This window comes from Dipodomys merriami, unplaced genomic scaffold (assembly GCF_024711535.1).
Source record: "Dipodomys merriami isolate MVZ:Mamm:240054 unplaced genomic scaffold, mDipMer1.0.p SCAF_31, whole genome shotgun sequence".
Taxonomy (NCBI): Eukaryota; Metazoa; Chordata; class Mammalia; order Rodentia; family Heteromyidae; genus Dipodomys; species Dipodomys merriami.
Genome location: NW_027204604.1, coordinates 9,598,618 through 9,620,796, shown reverse-complemented (window position 1 = coordinate 9,620,796; position 22,179 = coordinate 9,598,618). Strand labels below are relative to the sequence as shown.

Below are 22,179 nucleotides of genomic sequence, written 5' to 3'. Positions count from 1 at the left end.
CTTATGTTAAGTGGAAGAAGCCAGACTCCAAGGCTACATATTGCCCCATGTATATAACATGATTGAAGGCAAAACTATGGGAACAGGAAATAGAGGGACACCTGTGCTTTGAGTGCCAGGAGAACAGAGGATACTTTGTAGCAATGGGAATGTGTTGATGGTGTGGGTGATTATGCAACTGTATACATTGATTTAAAGCTCATGGAAATGTCAAGGACAGTGAATTGGGGGGCTGGGAATATGGCTTAGAGAGAGGCAGTTTTCTTAGCATTTGCAACGTCGCATTTTGACTCCTGGCCTTGAAAAAAGAGGATTTTGGTTTGAAGCCAGACTAGACAGGAAAGTCTGTGAGATTCTTATCTCAAAGTAACCAGCAAAAAGCCAGAAATATTGCTATGGCTCAAGTGATAGAATGCCAGCTTTGAATAAAGAAAGCTAAGAGATAGCACACAGGCCCTGAGTTCAAGCACCTGTACTAATACTGAGTAGCTGCATACATAAATAAATAAATAAAAATAAAAAAGTATGAGTCCAGAAGGCCTAATATACGAACTTGCCCTAATGATTTTCATAGTAACTTCTGTCAGAGACAAATCTGTATATTCCATTTCCTCCAGTTTGGGGCGTCATGTTAGAATTATGTTATGCTGTAGGGACAAAATGAATGGAGGGCCAGAGGGTAGATTATGTTAGTCAGACTCTAAAAGAGCCCTCAGCGGTCTTCATTCTCTTATAATCTCCTCCCATGTGGGATCAGAACTGACCTCTGTGACCAACAGCATATGATCAGACTGAGTGTGTGATTCTGACGGGTTAGTCATAAAAGTCATGACCATTTCCTAGGTCTCCTGGAATTCTTGCTCTGGTGGAATATGGCCATTATGGTGAGAGATCAATGAAGCAGTCCAGAGAACCACATGTGGGTGGCTCATGTTTGTAATCCTAGCTACTCAGGAGGCTGAGGTCTCAGGGTGGAGATTTGAAGCAGCTTGAACAGGAAAGTCTGTGAGACTTTTATCTCCAATTAATTACCAAAAAACCAGAAGTGGAAGTATGGCTCAAGTGGTAGAGCACCAATGTTGAGCAAAAAAATTTAAAAAGATAGCTAAGGGGTAGTGTTTAGTCCCTGAGTTCAAGCCCCATTACTGGCACAAAAGGAAAAAAAAATCTACAGAAGAGACTGATGTGGGAAAAACTAATCTGTCAGCATTAACTTACCAGCCACATGACTGAGCCCCACCAGCCCTGGCCATCCCAAAGATTGTCAAGTTCCTAGCTATAACCCAGCCATCACAGAGCACAGATTCACAATCTCCACTGTGTCCTGCTGAGTTCCTGACCCACAGAAACTACCCTCAGACACACACAGTCTGGCAGTAAGAGATCTTTATAGTTCTCAGAAATAAAGCCTTTGCATCTCAGGAAGTTCCTTCCTTACCTAAGAATGGGACTCATCTAAGGTAAAAATGCTCCTCACAACCTGTGGCAGAAACCAGAGTCTTGGTGGAGATTCCAACACCTGCTGGTTCCCAGGGAAATTCTACACAAGGGAATCCTGCCTCTATGGATGATGTGGGATCTGTAAGTTCCCTGGTAGGGACAAGAGAAGCTAGGTGAGTGAGGGGCTCAAGGTCCTGAAGCAGGGCTTCTCGTGAAGGCCCTAGAGGGAGACCAGCAGTCAGCGGACTGGCAGAGACTGGGGCTGAGGCAAGTTGTTCTGAGAACTTCAAAGTCAGGATTTCAAGTGCTACCTAATCCTAGGGGAAGTGATTTCCTTTTAAACAGATATTTACTGTTCTTTGAGACCCGGTGTGGGAAGCTGGAGCTAGGCCACACAACACAGCCTGTATGTCATAAACATCCAGAGTCCCCTGCAGGTAGGGTGCCTCATGCATGATTCATGGCTCCTTCCTCCATCTTTGAGACTGACAGCAGCACCTGCAAATCAAGCTCCTCCTCCTCCCTCCCTCCTTCCATTTCCCCCTCCCATCTCTGCATCCATGATCACATCCTCCCCTGCTGCCCCCCATCTTGTCAAGACTAGTCAGAATAAAATATTTCATCTCACGATCCTTCATCGTATTTCTGAACTCCTTCTTTTGCCAAGAAAGGTAGCAGGGTCATAGATTAGGGGGAGTAGGTTATGGATGACTTTGGGGGACTGTTTACCTTATGTCAGAATCAACCCAGGGCTGCTGTGTGCCACACAATTCAAAGAGTCCCGTGGTTTATTCTGCCACACCAGGGAATGCACACAATATATGGGCAGTCTAGGGTGTGGGGGCTGAGTCCCAGCTCATCAGCTGGTAGCTGCATTGGGTGAGTTATTGATCTCTGAGATGGTTTCCAGAAGTGTTACTTAAAGGGTGGCATCTACCTCACTTACCATGACTTTTTTTGGGGGGGGAGGGGTCCGGTTGTGGGGCCTGAACTCTGGGCCTGGGCACTGTCCCTCAGCTCTTCAGCTCAAGGCTAGCACTCTACCACTTGAGCCATAGCACCACTTCTGGCTTTTTTCTTTTTGCTTATGTGATGCTGAGGAATCGAACCCAGGTTCTCATGCATGCAAGGCAAGTGCTCTGCCACTGAGCCACCTTCCCAGCCCCTTACCATGACTTTTAAATCTGCAAATATATTAAGGCGCTTCAGAGGGTACTTGGAACGTAGCACAGACTCAGTCAATGTTAGCGATGATTAGAAAGAGTCCTGGTTTGCCTCTAAGGTTTCAGAAACATCACTCATACGTTCCTTCAGGGTCAGCAGGTTACACTGGTTATGCTAACTCAGGAATATTAAACGGAGGTGGCAGCAATTTGGGGTAAAAAAAAGTCCTAACTACTAGATTTTCAGTAGGCTGAGATCTAAGGATCCCACTTTCAAGCCAGTCTGGGCAGAAAAATTTGTAAGACTCTTACCCACAATTAGCCACCAAAAACCTGGATATAGAAGTGTGAATCAAGTGGTTGCGTTTCAGCCTTGAGTAAAAAAGCAAAGAGACAGTGCCTAGGTCCTGACTTCAAACCCCAGTATTGACACCAAAAACAAAAGAAACAAACAAAAACAAGAAAAATAAATGTTTCTGGGTTTGGAACTAATAAAGACTACCCTCAAGCAGGGCACTGGTGACTCACACCTGTAATCCTAGCTACTCAGGAGGCTGAAACCTGAAGATTATGGTTCAAAGCCAGCCCGGGGAAGAAAGTCCATGAGTCTATTATCTCCAGTAAACCACCAGAAAACCAGAAGTGGCCCTGTGGCTCAAGTGGTAGAGCGCTAGCCTTGAGCTGAAGAGCTGAGGGACATCACCTAGGCCCAGAGTTCAAGCCTCACAACTGCCAAAAAAAAAGAACCCTCAGAAGGGGTGTTAGCAGACTCAGCACCTGCTGTCCCCAGTGCTAGAGATGGGAAGCATCAGAAGAGGGACTTGCATAGCTTTGGTCTGAATGGCTTTTTAAAAACACAGTTTTTTGGTGCCTGTGCCATTGTAAGCATTGTGGCACATACTACTGTAAAGAAATTCAAAGGTATGAAATGATTCCCTTTTTTTTTGTTTTTGTCCGAAACCAGGGACTGGAACTTGGCATCTGACACTTTTGTTCACTGGCTGCCACTTTACCACCTGAGCCATGCCTCCAACCTCCATAAGATGATTTTAAACTTCATCTTCCAACAAATGTTTGATTTTTTAAAAAAAAATTCCAGTTGACTGTGGCCACAAGGGTATTTTCCCACCAATACTAAGGTTTGAACTCAGGGCTTCATGCTTGCTTAACTAGTGCACTACCATTTGAATCACATCTCCAGCCTGCCTTTTTTGCAGATATAGTGTTACAGACTTTTCTAGCAGGCCTGTTTTGAATCACTATCCCCCAGATCTCAGTCTCCTGCGTAGTTCAGATTGCATGCATGAGCACCTAGCTCCTGCTGTACATTTGAAACTGCTGTGATTGCATTCAGAGCATTCCATGTGTTGTTTTTGTCTTTGTAGTGCTGGGAATCTAACCCAGGGTCTCATCTCTAGCTCCTATTATAAAGATCTTATTTATTTATTTGCAGGGCTGAGGTTTGAACCCTTTGCCTACACTCTGGCCCAATATTTGCATGCTTTGGTTTATTCAATGTTACTTATTTTTCTGATGTACTAGAGCTGGCTTCAAAGGACAGGCAGGCATCTTTCTATGATTTTCTGCTTATCTCTGGAGCTGGAGGGTGTGGGAAGCTGCAGGGTGGGGGGTAAGTGGGCTCCTGTTAGACCCTTACTGGACTTGAACTTGGACTTGCCATTTATGGAACAGGGATTCTTTGAGGAAACTTGGCAAAGTACTCTCACCTCTAAGGTCAGAGATTCATGGAGCTTCACCACCCTCAACAAGAATCTTCCCTCCCTTGACCCTGGGAACAACAGACAAGACAAAGAAAGCGTCTGTGTTTTCTACCTGAAACACAGCTTGCCTCGGCTTGGCTCTGAAAAATGTGTTTCAAACACAGGCTGGAGATGCAATTCTCTCGAGGGAGGTGATTCAGAAGGCGGTAAAGAAACAAGTGTAGGCAAGTCTCATTCAACAATTCAGGGTAGCAGAGTGGTCTGCATACCACAGAGGTACAGGGGCAGGGGTTATTTAACAGGGTTTCGCAATCGTGGGGCTGGGAGGGACTTTCCTAACAATCTTGTCCAAACTTTTTGTTGCCAGGGAACTCTTCAAACAAAAGCTTCAAAGAGCCTAAATGCAAATGTCCACAAGAGCAAGAGTGCTCTGGTGGCAGGGGAAGAGAAGAGAGGAAGGCAGGGGAAAAGTACACGCTTCTTTATAAAATTAGAAAAACAAATGAAATGATCATCACGAAAGAAAACGTGTTCTGCTTCTGTATCTATTATAGGCAGGCTACAAAAAAAAAAAAAAAAGGAACAAGCATATTGATTACAAAAAGGAAAATTCCCCAGACGAACAGGTTCTTAACTCACGAAGAGACGCTGGGCCCTTTGTTTGGACACAGGAGAACAAGATATCTGACTTTCACTCAGGGGAATGACGCTGGGCTGGAAACTAGAATGTATGGTTATTGGGGGCTGCCCTGACATGATCCCCCAGACCCCGCCAGGTGGCGCCCGCGGTCGGCGCCTCGCGGGCGTTCGGACCTGGGTGTCTGGTTAAACTCCGACTTCATTTTTAACTCTTTCTACCTTCAAACCTCGGTCTGACCGAAGAGTCTGAATTGTACAGCGAGTTGGGAGACGCCTTCACTCTCTGAGGGAGGAGAGGGCAAAGGCAGAGCCTTCCGAGGAGTCCTGGCTGCAGGAGGAAGGCCAGGCTGTTAGGCCAGTCCACGCCTCGCCACTAGATGACCACGAGGAAGCAAGGCTCCCCGGCCTCCGTCTCCCTATCTGTGAAATGGTTTTTCTTCTTGCACCCTAGCCTTTCTGCGCGCTAGCCCAACTTCGGATCCCACGTAAAAAAAGAAAAATCTGTGAAGGAGGAATGTCACCCGGGGTGGCCCATTGGGATTGGGACAATCGTTCTTCAGTGCAAGTACGGTACGGGGTCATTAAGAGTCTGGCTCTCCCCGGTCACGCTCCGCCGGGGTGTAAGTCTGAAACAATCCACCGATTCACTTTTCACTCGTATCCAAGCCCGAGGTTTTAGAACTCCCCTCTGCCACGTGCGCCTGGGGAGCCCCAGACGGCGGGCGGCGCCTCTGGGGCGGCAATAGGGGGTTTTCGGCCATGGCAGCCGTGCACCCCGCCCTCCACGGCCCCAGCTCCAAGCGTACCCCAACCTTCCCCCAGCCAGCGCCAGAGGCCCGCTGGGGAGACACCTCCAAGCCGCGCCCCGCCCCCGTGCGTCAGCGCGCTTGCCGCGTCAGGCGTTTCCCGGGGGCGTGCCGCGGTTGCTAGGCGACCGGCCCGCCCCGCCCCCTTCTCCCCCGCCCCGCGCGCGGCTCCCTGCTCCCCGCCGGGGCGGGTCCGGAGCCCGGGCGCGCGGAGCTGCAGTGTGTCCCCGAGAGTCCCCGGGGCAGCGGCGCGCCCCGGAGGCAGACGCAGCCGGCCCGGCGCAGGTGGACGCGGCCCGCGGACCCTCCAACCGCCGCCCCTCCCCTCGTGGAGGGGCTCCGGAGCTAGCGATGGGAGGCACGGCTCGCGGGCCGGGACGGAAGGATGCGGGGCCACCCGGGGTCGGGCTCCCGCCTCAGCAGCGGAGGTAACGGCGCCCCGGGGGTAACGGGTTGGGGGCGCCCGAGTGAGCGCCTGGAGCTGGCTGGAGAGGCCGGCGTGGGGTGGGCGAAGGCCTGGGCTGGAGGTTGGCTGAGCACCCCGCCCGGGGGCTGCGATTCCCTCCCGGGACCGACCCCTTCCACCCTCCCGTACAGCCCGGCGGAGGGCGGGCGGGGCTGGAGCGTGGGGTGGGGGAGAGCATTACCACCACCCCCCCGGTACCCAGAACCCCAGATCGGGGTGCGTGGTATGGCAATCTGGAAGCCCAGGGCGTTTATTTGGTGTATTACTTCTTTTAGCAAGACTGGGGGAACCCGGGAGCCAGACCTTCTTGAAAGAGGCCCTGTTGCTCGGAACTCCTGGGGGGTTTGCCCCAGGGGGCGGGCTGGCGTGGGATCTGGGGGCTCTGCTGGGCAGATTGGAGGTGGAGACACTGCCCACCTGGCTCTGTAGTCTTCAGTGGAGAGAAGGGACTCCCCCCCTTTGGTTCCGTGGCGCCTTCCTGCGATCTTTTCCTGCTAGTTGGAAATCTTGCGGGTGTGGAGCGTCTAGACGGTGCCTGGTCCCTTGTTTGTTTGTGTGTTTGTTTGTTTGTTTGTTTCACGCTGTGGCAGAAGGGTGGTTCACACCCAGCACATTGGGTTTCTGTCGGCAAAGCGTTTCCTCGTTAAAGATAGAGATGATCCCGTCAGAATGTGAGCACGGTTTAAACAGAACATTCTAAAAATATTTGTACTGTTTTTGTGTCGGCCTTTGTATTCTTTTAATGCAACACACTCTAGAACTAACCTTACAAAGGATTTTTACAGGGCTAAAATAGTTAAGGATTTTTTTGGGGGGAAGTGTGTGTGTGTGTGTGTGTGTGTGTGTGTGTGTGTGTGTGTGTGTGTGTGTGTGTGTGTGTGTGTGTGTGTGTGTGTGCCAATCCTGTGACTTGAACTTGAATCCTGGGCGCTGTCACTGACCTTTGTGCTCAAGGCTAGTGCTCTCCCACTTGAGCCACAGCCCTACTTCTGGCGTTCTTGGTGGTGAATTGGTGATAAGCGTTTTATAAAGCAGAGGCTGGCTTCTAACCACGATCCTCAGATCCCAGCCTCCTGAATTGCTAGGATTATAGGCATCAGCCACCCTCTCCTCAGCTTAAAAGACATTTAAAAAAAAAATGCTTCCTTTGCCACCTGGTCGTTGTTGTATTCACAGTATGCAATATAAAAGATACTGTGAACTGCTGAGGTGTTGGAAATCTATATTCTTGCTATGGAATGAATTACATTATTCAGGACCATCTTGCAGATTAAATAAATCCTTTCCATCCTTTGGGTCCACATGTTAGAGACTTGAAAAATGAACCACAATCATTTAGCTATTATTTGGCCTGCCCCATCTCCTGGGAAATGAAGTGGAGACAGAAGTAAAATCCAGTTTTGCTATCTAGAGCATCTAGTAATCATTGTATCTTCCTGCAAACTAGGTAGGTGTAAGTAGGAAAGTAAGCAAATTAATAAAGAGAACACGGCCCTAAAAGACCTTTTATTTCTTGCCAGTAAGAACCAGAAGTGTGTAGAGACAGAGCTTCTCTTCCTGTCGCCCCGGAAAACTGGCTCAGAGCAAAAGCCTTGAAGCCAGTGATAGAGCTGAGTTTAGATTCCAAGTCTCAGATTTTGACATGATCATGAAGGTTTGTAGTCTTAATATTCCATATTCCAAATAGCCTGCACTTTCCAGTAGTCAGTTAATTGACAGTCCTGATTTTTTAAACAAAACAATATTTAGGAAGTAAATCTTGTTATTTTAACTATTTTAAAGTATTTAGAAATGCCTCTTTACAAAAAGGGGGGAGGGGAATTTGGTATTCTTTGCTTCTTCTGCCAAATGGCCCACTTGTTTACAATGCCAATGTGTAGACATTTCTACAAATAGTTGTTTGTAGCAAGCCTCGAAGCAGTTCAGACACAGGGTATTTTGAAATAGAAATTGGTATTCTTCAGTTACTCATAAACTTTATCTGTAATCGTTTCAACTAGATTGGAGGATGGTGTGTACGATTCCTTCATGATGATCGATGAAACCAAATGCCCACCCTGTTCAAATGTTCTGTGCACTCCTGAGCCGCCTCTACCCCGAAGACTAAATGTAAGTGCAGGAGCCCATTCTTGGCATTCTCATCGTCTTGGGCATGAGGACATTGCCCGACACCCCAGGTGCAATGCATGTCACTAGCCACACAGCCTTTGTTCCGTTTCCTTTTGGTTTCTCCTGACTGGAAAAGGAATTTCTGGGGTCTGAATTTAGTTTTGCAGGTTTTTAATTTGAAGCCCACTTTTTAGTTTCTACAGAGATAAAACATGCCATTAGAAAAAAAAGAGTAGGTTACTTAATCATCTGCTATTTAAGTAATGCTTATGTCTAGAGAGGATGATATGCAGAGAGTATGTGCTCTTTTAAACACAAGCAAACAGAAAGGAAATGGGCACAATTTGTCCCTGAAAAGAAGAGATGCAATGTGAGCTTAATTAGTATGCTAAAGAGCACCATTTTGTAACTCATCAATTAAACTTGAACAATATAGTTAGGGTTTTGATGCATTTAATCATTTTCCAAGCTGCAGACACTTAGCTTCTGACACCATTTTACTTAAGATAATAAAATTAATTCATATTCTTTCAAGCACCCATACATTAGTAGTCAGAGCTGGATTTGGGCATGTTCCAAGACAAGGAGAAACCATCCTGTGACCTTAAAATATACTACCTATGGCATCTAAAGAAACATGGAGAATTGAAATAACTTCATTTTCCTGCTTTTCACTCATGTTTTGTGTTTAAAACCTGAAGTTGTTTCTATGTTGAAATGACTGGTATCGCTCATAGTTCTTCTCAAGTTTCCATCTTTATCTAATTCAAAGCAACCTTTTCGCCATTTTCAAGGTTAATAATATTAAAGCAGGGGCTGAAACATTTGAAAGTCTGTGCAGCCTATTTTTATCCCCTTTCTGGACTACAGTGGGATGTCTTTACATTCTCTGTGAGTTTCTTTCTTTAGCATATAAATACTATATAAATACATATAAAAGCTTCTGAGAATTCCAGAATTCTGGAGTTCTGGACATCTGACTTAAATCTCATTTTAACTTTAATTTGGAGTTGGTCCATGCTGATCTCATTCTGGTAGGTCACTTAGAATATTATTTTTCAAGATCAAAATTAATTTATCTCCTTTTGTCCTTTCCATTCTTTTCCCTCCCTCCCTTCCTTCTTCCTCCCTACCTCTCCCTCCCTTCTTCCCTTTCTTCCCTCTCTCCTTTCTTCCTTTCTTCCTCCCTCCTCCCTCCCTCCCTCCTACTTCTTCCTTCCTTCCTTCCTTCCTCTTCCCTTTCTTTTCTCTTTTTCCTTATACTATACACACACACACACACACACACACACACACACACACACACACACACACACACACACACACACACACACACACACACACACACACACACACACACACACACACGGTATTTTACCTTGTCTTACATTGTCCACTAATTTTTCAAATATCTTCTCAGTACTATATATATAGTATCTTACATTGTCCATATATAGTCAACTGGCAAAGGGTAAGGGACAGACTCTAAATGCTATAGTCAAAATGCAAAGTTAAAAGCCAGGTGCTGTGGCTCACAAGTGTAATCCTAGCTACTCAGGAGGCTGAGATTTGATGATCACAGTTTGAATGAAGCCACCTTTATGATCATACAAAGCACTTTCTGAATCTTATCTCCAATAAGATTCAGAACTTGAGCAGTGGCTCAAGTTTAGGGACAATGCCCAGGCCCTGATTTCAAGCCCCAGGACCAGGGATGGTGGCAGAAGAGATATTAATTAGAATGGGCTTGAAATAGTGCTAAGTGGAAAAGAGGGCTTAAACTGGGTCTTATTTCTATTTATTTTGGTCATACTGGGGCTTGAACTAGAGCCACCTTCTTACTGGTGTTAATACTCCTGAGCCATGTCGCCAGCCCTCTTTTTCTCTGCTTGTTTTTAGGATAAGGGCTTCCTTCCTCATGTTAGCACAGGCCTGAGCCTCCATCTGCTTACCTTTAGGCTTCCCATTGCTGATAACTGTCAGTACCCCACCCCGGCTAGCTTCCTTACTTTTCTGCCCAGGCTGACCTGGAATCCTGATTCTCCCAAATATCACAACCTTTCACAAAGCTGAGGACAACAGATGTGCCCAGCTATGGGTAGAAAAGAAGTCTCACATTTTTTTCTTTCACCCCAGCTGCCTTTGAACTATGATCCTCCAGTTCTTCGCCTCTCACATAGCTAGGATTACAAGCATGAGCCAATGGTGGCTGGCTTAAACCGGGCCTTCAAGGAGAGTAAGTAGCATGTGAATAGTTAAGTGGGTTGAAGAGGTCTCATACAAGACCGATCTATAAGGAAGGAAGCTGGTGTCTTAAGGAATACTAAGACAGCCGTTTTGTTATGAACAAGAGCAGGGTATACACAAGGGACTAGCGACCTTAATACTCAGGGAGTCAGAATTAGTATAACACAAGTCTCTAGACTTGCTTTTCTTAGCTCCCATTTGGATCTTTTAACCTTAAAATAAACATGACTGGTCATGTTTTGATGTTGTTCAGTCAGAGGGAGGATTCTTTCATCTTTTCTAACCTTTCTATGTATGTATTTTTCTCTCCCATAGATCTCCAGTGAGCAGTTAACAAGAGAGCATACACAGCACTTTCTGAATGGAGGTGAGATGAAGGTAGAACAGCTGTTTCAAGAATTTGGCAACAGGCGGTCTGGTACATTCCTATCAGAAGGCGCCGGTGACTCCGAAAAATGCTCACCTCCCACTTCTCAGAGGAAAAGTGTAGAAAGCTTTCACACAGTGAAATCCAGCAGTTCATCCAAGACACTCAAAGTGGCGGTACCTCTAACGCCGGAGCAGGCCCTGAAGCAGTACAAACACCACCTCACTGCTTATGAGAAGGTGGAAATTATCAACTACCCAGAAATCTACTTTGTAGGTCCAAATGCCAAAAAAAGACAAGGAGTTGTTGGTGGTCCCAATAACGGGGGCTATGATGATGCAGAAGGGGCCTATATCCATGTACCTCGAGACCACCTCGCTTATCGATATGAGGTGCTGAAAATTATTGGCAAGGGAAGTTTTGGACAGGTAGCCCGAGTCTACGATCACAAACTTCGACAGTACGTGGCCCTAAAAATGGTGCGTAATGAAAAGCGCTTTCATCGGCAAGCGGCCGAGGAGATCCGGATCTTGGAGCATCTGAAGAAACAAGACAAGACTGGGAGCATGAATGTCATTCACATGCTGGAGAGCTTCACCTTCCGGAACCATGTGTGCATTGCTTTTGAATTGCTCAGCATCGACCTGTATGAGTTGATTAAGAAAAACAAGTTTCAGGGATTTAGCATCCAGCTGGTCCGCAAGTTTGCTCAATCCATCCTGCAGTCTTTGGATGCTCTCCACAAAAATAAGATTATTCATTGCGACCTGAAGCCAGAAAACATTCTCCTGAAACACCACGGGCGCAGCGCCACCAAAGTCATCGACTTCGGGTCCAGCTGTTTCGAATACCAGAAGCTCTACACGTACATCCAGTCCCGTTTCTACCGAGCCCCGGAGATCATCCTAGGATGTCGCTACAGTACGCCGATTGATATATGGAGTTTCGGCTGCATCTTGGCGGAGCTCTTCACTGGACAGCCTCTGTTCCCCGGAGAGGATGAAGGCGACCAGCTGGCGTGCATGATGGAGCTTCTGGGAATGCCACCACCCAAACTCCTGGAGCAATCCAAACGTGCCAAGTACTTTATTAACTCCAAGGGCTTACCTCGCTACTGTTCCATGACTACTCAGTCAGATGGGAGAGTTGTACTTGTGGGGGGTCGCTCACGGCGGGGTAAAAAGCGGGGTACCCCAGGCAGCAGAGACTGGGGGACAGCACTGAAAGGGTGTGATGACTACTTGTTCATAGAATTTCTCAAAAGATGTCTTCAGTGGGACCCCTCTGCCCGCATGACCCCAGCTCAAGCGTTAAGACACCCCTGGATCAGTAAGGCTCTGCCCAAGTCTCTAACCACAGACAAGGTGCCAGGAAAACCAGTAGTGAGTCCTACGAATGCTTTCCAGGGGCTGAGTTCCAAGCTTCCTCCAGTTGTTGGCATAGCCAATAAGCTTAAGGCTAACCTGATGTCAGAAACCAGTGGCAGTATACCTTTGTGCAGTGTATTGCCCAAACTGATTAGCTAATGGATAGCTCAGGGATGCAGATGTGTGTATTTTTATCTTGTGAACCTGCAAGTGAAAAAGATGCAAACCCGTTGGTGGATATGATTTTGTTGGACTAAACTCTCTTTTTTTTTAAAATAAGGCAAAACATTTTTATATGACTATAAAAAGAACTATGGAAGGGCTAATTACCTACCAAGCTTGTGTTGGCCATCTGGAATATACATTAAATGACTTTTTATAGGTCAGTGCATTTTTGTCATTATCATCAGAGGTATCTACACCTGTGTATCACTCCGTTGGTTTAAAAGAATCTCTCTCAGCGTAGAAGGTATTCCAAAAATACATGCTGGCTCCCCAGTCTGTCTCCCTCAGCATCTGTTCAAGAGGGATGGTTTGGGATGTGGGTGGGTGGTATGCGTGAGAGACAAAGCTAGAACTCTTGCTTCAGCAGGCCATTCTGTGGGCTCACGTCAGACTGGCAGGGGAGGCGGTGGGGGTGGCAGGATGAAAGCATCTCAAAGTTCCTGGTTAACCAGGTACCAGTGGCTCATGCCTATATAATCCTAGCTACTCAGGAGGTTGAGAGGATCATAGTCAAAGTCAACCCTAACAGGAAAATCCCTCAGTCTCTTTACTACAGTTAACTACCAAAAGCCAGAAGTGGAGCTGTGGCTCAAGTGGTAGTGTTATCTTTGAGCAGAAAGGCTCAGGGGCAGCACTTAGGCTCTGAATTCAAGCCTCAGGACTGGCAGAAAACAAACAAACAACTTGGCTACTGGACAATTGCCATTACTACTTGTTAGTTCTTCCTTAACATTCTCTGATGCACTGTCATTTTAGATAATGTTGTTATTTTGTCTCCCATTTGTTTCCTTGGCATTCAGAAGCATTTCACAGATCTCTTACCACTTACCAGACAACTCTATAGGTTATTGTTGGGGTGTGGGTAAGTGTTCCCCAAAGGCCTGTGTGTTAAAGGCTTGGTCGGTGACTCTTGGTGCTCCTTGGAGACTGTGGAACCCGTAAGAGGTGGGTGCTTGTGGTAGGTTTCAGGTCATTGGGCGCATGCCCTTGAAGGAGACTGTGGGGTCCTGGTCTCTTTCTCTTCCTCTTTTCATTCCTATTCAGGGGGGTGAACTGCTATGCTCTGTCATGGGCTCCAACCTGAGATGACATCACAAGCCCAAAGCAATGAAGGCCTGTCGGCCATGGACTGAATCCTCCGAACTGTGAGTCACAATAAACCTTTTCTCTGCATAGGTTGAGTTATCTCAAGTATTTGTTACAGTAACAGAAAGCTGACTAAACACAGGAGGCTATTGTAAAACCAAGACATAGGAATTCTTCCTCCCCCACCAACTCCAAGGAAACAGAAAGCAAACTTTTTTTTTTTTTTTTTCCCCATATGATCCAGCATGTTAAAGGTAGAATCAACAGGGAAGTTGCAATTCCCTGCCCTTCTGGCTTTATTTTCATGTTCTTGACAGAGTGGTCACTGCCAGGGTGGTCACTATGGTTTCAGTGCTCTCCTCATTTTCTACCGTAATGTGGAACGTTTCCCCACCTTGGCTTTGAGCTTATTGTGTTCCCTAGATTTCGAGTGAACGTCAGTTATAAGAAAACTGAAAATCTAGAAATTGGTGATAATCCATTTCTCTGCATACCTCCCCCCTCCATCCCTCCCTTCCTCTGACATGTACGCTTTTATGCTTTTCAACAACCTTTCTCTGTAAGAGTTTGAAGCAATGAAGGCTTGTAGTGTGAGTTGTTAGCCAAATATCTTACTGGAAGAGCAGGGGACGGTCGCTTCGTCACTGAGGCTGCTGCTTAAGATTGCTTTTTTTTTTTCTGTCCCTTCTGCCTCCATACTCCTCCAAAACAAAAAGTACGCCCCAATTTTAACTACATGTGGGCTCTTTAGAACCCCACAACGTGGTTCTCCATGTGACCCAGTTTAGTTTTTATTCTTCTAGAAGTTAGTCTCTGTAAGATTGCGAGGATTCTTTGATGGGTAACGAAGTAACAAGAAGAGAAAAGCCACAGGCGTATTATTTAAGGAATAAATCCAAAATGAATCATGACTGCAACAGCACAAGTATGGAAAGTGGGAATCAAGGCCTCCGCCTGCCAGGAGGAGGGCCAGAGGGCTCGTACACACCTCACCCCCTTCCCAAGAAAAAGGCTAGGTTTTTGTTTTTGTTTTTTGTTGGTCCTAGAGCCTGAACTCTGGGCTTGGGTACTGTCCCTGAGCTTCTTTTTTTTTTTTTTTTTTTTTGCTCAAGGCTAGGACTTTACCACTTGAGTCACAGAACCACTTCTAGCTTTTTCTGTTTATGTGGTACTAAGGAATGGAACCCAGGGCTTCATGCATGCTAGGCAAGCACACTCCCACTAAGCCACATTCCCAGGCCAAGGCTTGGTTCTTTGGGTGGCTGAAAAATGATTTCACATCATACAATCTTCACTTCTGGCTCCCAGAAAGTACTGGAAAATTTAACTCCTTTAGACTCATCTGACTCCTGCTGAATTCTCTTAATTTGCTGGAGAGCTGAAGAATTTCCTATGTTATCTGGGCAGAGCATATGTCAAAGTTGTTTTGCTCCTTGTAATCAGGGTGGAAGACCTGTTCTAATAAGCAAACCGTTCAAAGCATTGCCACTCCAACCAGCACACATGGGATTTCTGTGTTTGTGTTTTTTAGCAAGTGAGGTGCTGGGTCAGCCAGCACTGGGCCTGGACTTGGGAGAGAAAGGAGCCTGTGGCTGAAGTTGGCATGGGCTCAGTGTCTGTGTCATGGGTGGACTGAAACTGGGCCGAGTGAAAAGATATAGATGACCCAGGATGCTAGAGAAATTCTAGAAAGCTCTGAGGTGAATGACTGTGTCTGCCCAAACTTGGCACCCATGAGGAGTGACGCAGAGCGGAGTCATTCAGGCTGGCACACCTGCCTTCTGTGGGCATTCAAGTTCAGGGAGAGGGGGTGTTGTAAAGCGGGTGTTTGTGCAGATGGATTGGAGGAGGGTCACAGGTGGGTTTTCAGTTCAGGGACAAAGGATGGTTTTTAGAAGCTGTCACCCCCTCCCCCTTTCCTTTTTTTTTTTTTTTTGTACGTCATGGGGCTTGAACTCTGGGCTTGGGCGCTGTCCCTGCTCTCTTCAGCTCAAGGTGAGCACTCTACTACTTGAGCCACAAACCACTTCCAGTTTTTCTGCTGGTTTATTGGCATAAGAGTTTCACAGACTTTCCTGCCTGGGCTGGCTTTGAACCACGATCCTCAGATCTCAGTCTCCTGAGTAGCTGGGATGACAGGCGTGAGCCACCGGTGCCTGGCGCTTTTCCTTTTTAAAGCCACCATTAGATTTCCCATTGGGTCCCTGCCCAGCCATGGCAGTGAGTGACTATATTGGACTGGAGGTAGGGCAGAGTCTGACAAGTTATCAGATTGTTCTTTCTTCTCTCTTTTTTTCCTCCCTCCCTGCCTCCCTCCCTCTTTCCTTTTTTCTCCTTCATCCCTCCCTCTCTCCCTCCCTTTCTCTTCCTCCCTCCCTTCTTTCCATCTCTCCCTCTCTTTCTCTCTCTTTTTCTTCTTTCTGTCTGCCTGTCTCTCTTTTTCTTTTTAAAAAATCATCCTTAAATAGTTGTACAAAGGGGTTTCAACACAAAATATGTTAGGACAATACATCTTAATGTCACCCTTTTCATCGCTCTCCCCCCTCTCTCTCAACCCCATCCATCCCTCCAATTTACTGAGTTCTATTTTCACATACATGCATTGAAAGCATGACTGCATCTGCTCAACCTTCCGCCAGATTGTTCTTTGGTAATTTTTGTTCCAGCCACTTCAGTAAACAGGTTGAGTTGGTTGATTTACTGATTTCTGAATGGAGAAGAAAATCAACTGAACTCCCAAGCTGTTATTAACACGTTAAAAGAGTTGAATTAGAATTTTTGTTTTATTTCATTTCTAGAATGTTTATTTTTCATCCAACATGGAAAATGAGCAAATCCAGCTAATATGTGCCCTACCTCTAACTGTAATGGTTAAAATTTTCAGTCATCCTGTGCTGCCATGATTTCTTCTTAAGTTAGAATGGAGGCTTCAAGTGGGCAGGCCTGGCTTGTGTGACAGATTCTGGATGAACAGATTCTGACACTGCCCTTGAATCATGAAGATCTGGAACTTCAGTTCTTTCTGTGGGCCAGGAGTGTGCTCACCTTGAGGATTTATATGAGGCTGCTTTCTTGCTACCTAGATAATAAAAGAAAAAGGCATTGCCTAACTATGATAGATGGATGCTGCTTTTGTTCCATAGGGCTGCCAGAAAATCTGTTTCCTAGAGGAAACTCACTTAGGACCATATTAGTGATAATTCCCAGGTGATACAGGGTGTCTGTGGCAGACAGGTTAATTGGGTAATGTTATTACACCTTGGTTTTATGATGTTTAATCTGTTCAGATGGAGTTCATTATGTGGTTCCAAGCCAAAAGATTAGCAAGCAGATTCCAACTGGGATATAGTTTTATATTATAGCAGCTGCTTGTGTACACCTTCTGTTTTGCTTAATTTCCAACTAGGTAGAATGAAAGTTCAGTTCTGAGTTAAAGTTTTTCTGATAGATTTCTCCCGCTGCATTAGTGAATCATGACTAAATCTCCATTTTTATTTCTTTTTTGTATCTGTCTTAAATGTCATTAGCACAGAAGCTGGAAAGGTGACAAAGATGGTTCTATATGGTCTCTGTGTGCCTTATCTCCTCCGGAAATTGAGGTGAAGTTCTTCTCTAAACTAGTTGGGAATGCCAAATCATGTCCTCCTGCTGCTCAGTCTCTCCCGAGATGAGCTTCTGTAGGAATGCAGTAACTTTCTGTGCACATAGAAGATGCATACAGCCATGACACTGGAAAGATTCCTTACAGATAAATGGCAAGGAAAGGCCAGGGACAGCAAGTCAAGGAAGATTTGTCCTCTGCCAGAGATCTGATCCTAGTTTTCAATAATAGTTTCAATATTTTCATTTCAACACAGTCCTCTTGACAATCTATACTTCCTAGAGACCAAGAAGTAAAAAGACTTGACTTTTGGGTCTGATTAGACATAACCCTTGGGTCTGCTAATTTCAGTGAACCCATCCTTATAAGTACTAAGAGTTCTGTGCTCCCTGTGATCCGTAACCTCTGATATAGGCCAGAGAGCTACAAATACATTGTCTAGACTTTGAAGGAGCTGGATGTGCTTCTTAATATAGCTTACCCATTGCTAAGTCGAGCCGAGGCCCTGAGGTTTTTCTATAACATGAGAAGCCTGTTTTCCTGACTGGAGACTAGAGAGAGGCTCATCTTCTGTGCCATCACACAAATAGACCAAAAAGAAAGCAGATTCCCAAACCAGGCCAAATGGTGACTTGTGGCTATTTCAGCTCAGAATGTGGGCCTTGAGAGTGCTTGGTTTGAATCATTTGGGGTCATGGGCTTCTATCATTGTTATTTGAGTCTGCTGACGTGCTTCCTCTAGACAGGGCAGCTTAGCATGCATGAGTCAGTTTTTTGGGGCGATGGGGTGGGGAATGTTTTCTTTGTTGTTGTAATTTAGTTTTTGTTTGTTTGTTTGTTTGTTTTATTACCTGGCACTTGCGGCTTATCCTATAATCCTAGCTACTCCAGAGGTTAAGATCTGAGGATCCCAGTTCAAATCCAGCCCTGGCAAGAAAGTCGGTGAAACTCTTTATCTTAAATTAACCTACAGAAAACCAGAAGTGGAGCTGTGGCTCAAAATGGTAGAGTGCTAGCCTTGAGCACAAAAGCTCAGGCCTTGAGTTCAAGCCCTACAATTGACCAAAAAGAATAAAAAAATTGTTGGGAATTGTTTTTTGTTTTTTTGGGTCCGGTCAGGGGGCTTGAACTCTGGGCCTGGGCACTGTCCCTCAGCTCTTCAGCTCAAGGTGAGCGCTCTACCATTTGAACCACAGCGCCACTTCCAGCTTTTTTCTTTTTGCTTACGTGGTGCTGAGGAATGGAACCCAGGTCCTCATGCATGCAAGTCAAGTGCTCTACCACTGAGCCACCTTCCCAGCCCATGTTGAGAATCATTTTTAGCACCACATAATAGTTTTAAAGTCAAGACAGCCTCTCTGGGTGAGAGAAAGAAAGTGCTGGACAAAGGAAATAGTGGGAAGGGAAAAGGAGCCAGAGAAGCAATCTACCAGAGAGAGAAAGAGAGAGATAGAGAGCGCCACTTCATGCTTCTCTTAGTGCCCTGAGCTGCTATTTCCCCCGGGAAAAGGGGATGGGCTAGAACACAGGAAGACAGGTATGGTACTCAGGGAAGGCCATTTCCCTAGGAAACCTCCCAGCACCTGTCCCACCAGGAATCATCCATCACATGGACTCCCTGAGGCCCAAGCTCAGATTGAAGCCTGCAGAGCAGCTTTTAGCAATGCCATTTGGGAAGTTTGAAGTTTTTTTTTAGTTTTTGTTTTTTTAGGTCTCCGTCCACAGGGTAACTTTTAAAGCCTGAAAGAACAGAGCTTAGTGGAAGGAGAGAGGAAACAATGCACTTGGGGGCCTCTGGGTAGCTCTGCTCCAGCTAGCTTCTGATCTGGCCCTGAGCCATTATTACCCTGGCAACGGGAGCTAATTGGACACTGAACTGAGAGACTGCCTTCTGCCACCCTCAAGTTGTCCCACAGATGATGATGAATTTTTTTGGGGGGGGGGGAGCACTGGAGTTTGAACTCAGGGCCTCATGCTTTATGAAGCAGGGACTGCTTGAGCCAATCTGATAGTCTGTCCCTTACAGTTGATGTGTGTGTGTGCACGCATGCGTACACACAGTAGTCCTGGGTCTTGAACTGGGTCTCCTGCTTCTCACTTGGCTTTTTTGTTAGTGCTCTACCACTTGAGCCTTACCTCCACTTCCGGCTTTTTTTTTTCTGGTTAATTGGAGATGAGAGCCTCATGGTTTTTCTGCCCCAGGGGGTTGGCTTTGAATGGTGATCTTCAGATCTCAGCCTCTTCAGTAGCTAGGATCACAGGTGTGAACTGTCCCCTAGATTCTTTTGTTTTTGTTTTGTTGGTTGTGGGGCTTGAACTCTAGGTCTAGGCTCTGTCCCTGAGCTCTTTAGCTCAAAGGTAGTACTCTACCACTTGAGCCACAGTGTCACTTCTGGCTTTTTCTGCTTATGTGGTGCTGAGGAATTGAACCCAGGGCCTCATGCATGTGAAGCGAGCACTCTACCCCTGAGCCACCTTCCCAGCCCAGCCCTAGATTCTTAAACAGGCATTCCACCTTGGGGAATTCAGCTTAAAGCTGGAATTGGACCTTCCTGTGCTCAGATGAGTAAGCACCTGTGAGAAGAAATAACTGCTGCTAGGACAGAATTTGGAAAGATTCCAGCCTTCAGTATAACTTTAAACTTTCCCAGAGTGAAGTATGCTACAGGTCATACACTCTATGGCTTTTTATGCCATTTAAGGTAAAATCAACAGGTTAGACAAGGCAGTGGAAATGGCAATGAGGACCACAGGCATGTTAGCCATTGCTTTTCAGTGTCTAGGCAGGAATTTGGTCAGAGCAGAGGCAAAAACCTGAAATGACGCTTGCTCCATCATGCTGGCCTTAACGATGATCTCAGCTGTTCTGTAGCATGAGCCTGGGTGTGGTTTGACATTCTGCAGGAGCCACCCCTGTGCATCTTGGGCTACTGCTGAGCTCCTGATGCAGAAAGAGACCTTGGACATCCAATCTGAACCCTTCAGAGAATTCAAAATCATCCCCAAGGTCGAGCCCTGGCCCAGACCAACCAAATTCACCTCCGTTCTTTCAAACACATAACTTATATAACTGCATATGACTTCAAGGGAACGTTCTGGATCTAAGTAGCACAGTACAGGCTTGGGGTCTACATGAGTAAGCTGAAAGAGGACGAAAGAAGACAGCAGTAACGGAAGACATATTGCCCACTCTCTGGTTCTCACTTCTTTGTTGCTGACCTTGAAGACGAAACGGCATCACTTTGAGGTTTCTTTCACTTCGATTTCAGGTGGGGGTTTGCCCCTTGCTGCTCCTTCATTAGACCAGTCCTATCCCAAACTAACCAAACACTGCAGAGGAGGAAATAACAAGCACTGAACTTCCCTGCCTTTCTTCCCTCCTGCTTCCTCATTGCCTGTAACGGCCAGCTCTGTTGCTGTTTTCTCTGGTTGCTAAATCAACATTGCTTGTGGCCTTCCAACAAAGCCAGTCAGACCTGAGAGGGGGTGAATACATGGCACGGATTCAGAAACTGCTTCCCTGCACGTTTTGAGTAGTGTCACACATTGTCCTGGTCCCTGTCCCTTCTCAGTAAACCCTCTTCATTCAAGAGCCCTTCTCCCCTCCTCAAAACCCAAAGTTACTATCGTGTGTGTGTGTGTGTGTGTGTGTGTGTGTGTGTGTGTGTGTGTGTGTGTGTGTGTGTGTGTGTGTGTGTGTGTGTGTGTGTGTGTCCTGGGGCTTGAACTCTGAGCCTTGCCCTGGGGTTTGAACTCTGAACTCTGAGCCTTGCCCTGGGGTTGATTTTCAAATCTTGATCCTCAGATCTCAGCCTTCTGAGTAGCTAGGATTATAGGTGTAAGCTACTGGTGCCTGGCTACTATTTGTTTGAAAGTGCCAGGCAGATGTCCAGGCAAAGCAGCAAGAGGAACCACCAGTGTTCTTTGGGGACTGTGAAGAGTAAGGAAGGGACCGACCACAGGTGCTTCCCTTCCATCCCTCCCCTTCTAAAATAGCAGGGTCAGGTGCTTCCGTGGTGGGCCTTCTTCCTGCAGGGACAACTGTTCCCCAACAACCATGTCACTCAAGCCACCACTCATGCTCCGCTTTGAACTGAAGCAGCTGGATTTCAAAGAGAAATGTCTCTGTTCTTTATTTACTCCTAACCTTATAGTTGGCTCCTTGTAGAAGAGGGAGAAGGGGAGCTACAGCTTTAGCTGGAGAAGCCAGGCTGGAGTTGGAGCGGGAGAACAGGAGGTAGGCATTTCCCAGGCCAAAGTCAGTTTTGACACATTAGAAATGCAGTTGGAGAACCAGGAGAATGCAGGAGTTCCTTGGCTCAGGAGAGGGTCCTCTCGACCCAAGGCCTACTGCTGCACTTCCCTAGTACTTCCCCAGGGGGCACTAAGCCCCATGTCCCTCCTTTCTCTGCCTTCTTTCAGTAAATGCCCTGGGTCTTGAGTGCATCAGATGCTGGGCCTGCCGGTCCAAACAGGAATGGGTCTTGCTGATGCTCTGGGGACTCAAAATTCAGTATGGAAGTCAGTGAGGGATTTTTGTGGTCACAGCCACAACCATTTCCTTTCCTCCCACCTCCCCCTCCCCCCCCCCCCCCGCCCCCATCTGCCATATTGCCTGCGTTGGACAGTGCAAGTGAATGGACGATGTCCAGGTTTTTCACATGGAAAAGGATAGAGTCTGGGAACCAAATTAGAGACACCTCACACACATCTCTGTCTCCTTGGTCCTTGATGGAGTGAAGGATCCCCCCCCACCCCCCATGGCTCACTGCCCCTTTCTTCATACTATTTACATGACTCAGCACCCTTCTCTCTTCTCCCCTCTCCCCAGCCAACTCTCCAAAGTGCCCACATGGGTTTATTTTTACCTATTGGGCTGGGAAAGGGGCAAAGGCTGAGGCTGGGGCAGTTGAGTGGCGCCAGCTGGGGCTTAAATACAATG

The 22,179-nt window shown here is 46.5% G+C and overlaps 1 protein-coding gene across 2 annotated transcripts; it reads left to right on the top strand.

The window, feature by feature from the left end:
* The first annotated feature begins 6,002 nt into the window (after positions 1–6,002).
* On the top strand, positions 6,003–12,711 carry Dyrk3 (dual specificity tyrosine phosphorylation regulated kinase 3). 2 transcript variants are annotated; one of them, XM_070041633.1, is made up of 4 exons: positions 6,117–6,197; positions 7,756–7,889; positions 8,236–8,344; positions 10,907–12,711. In XM_070041633.1, the coding sequence occupies exons 3-4, from the start codon at positions 8,264–8,266 to the stop codon at positions 12,482–12,484; spliced, it is 1,659 nt and encodes a 552-aa protein (XP_069897734.1). In that variant the 5' UTR covers positions 6,117–6,197; positions 7,756–7,889; positions 8,236–8,263; the 3' UTR covers positions 12,485–12,711. The 2 variants fall into 2 exon arrangements, with proteins under 2 accessions (XP_069897733.1, XP_069897734.1); XM_070041632.1 differs by lacking the exon at positions 7,756–7,889 and having other exon boundaries at positions 6,003–6,197.
* The last annotated feature ends 9,468 nt before the right edge of the window (positions 12,712–22,179 follow it).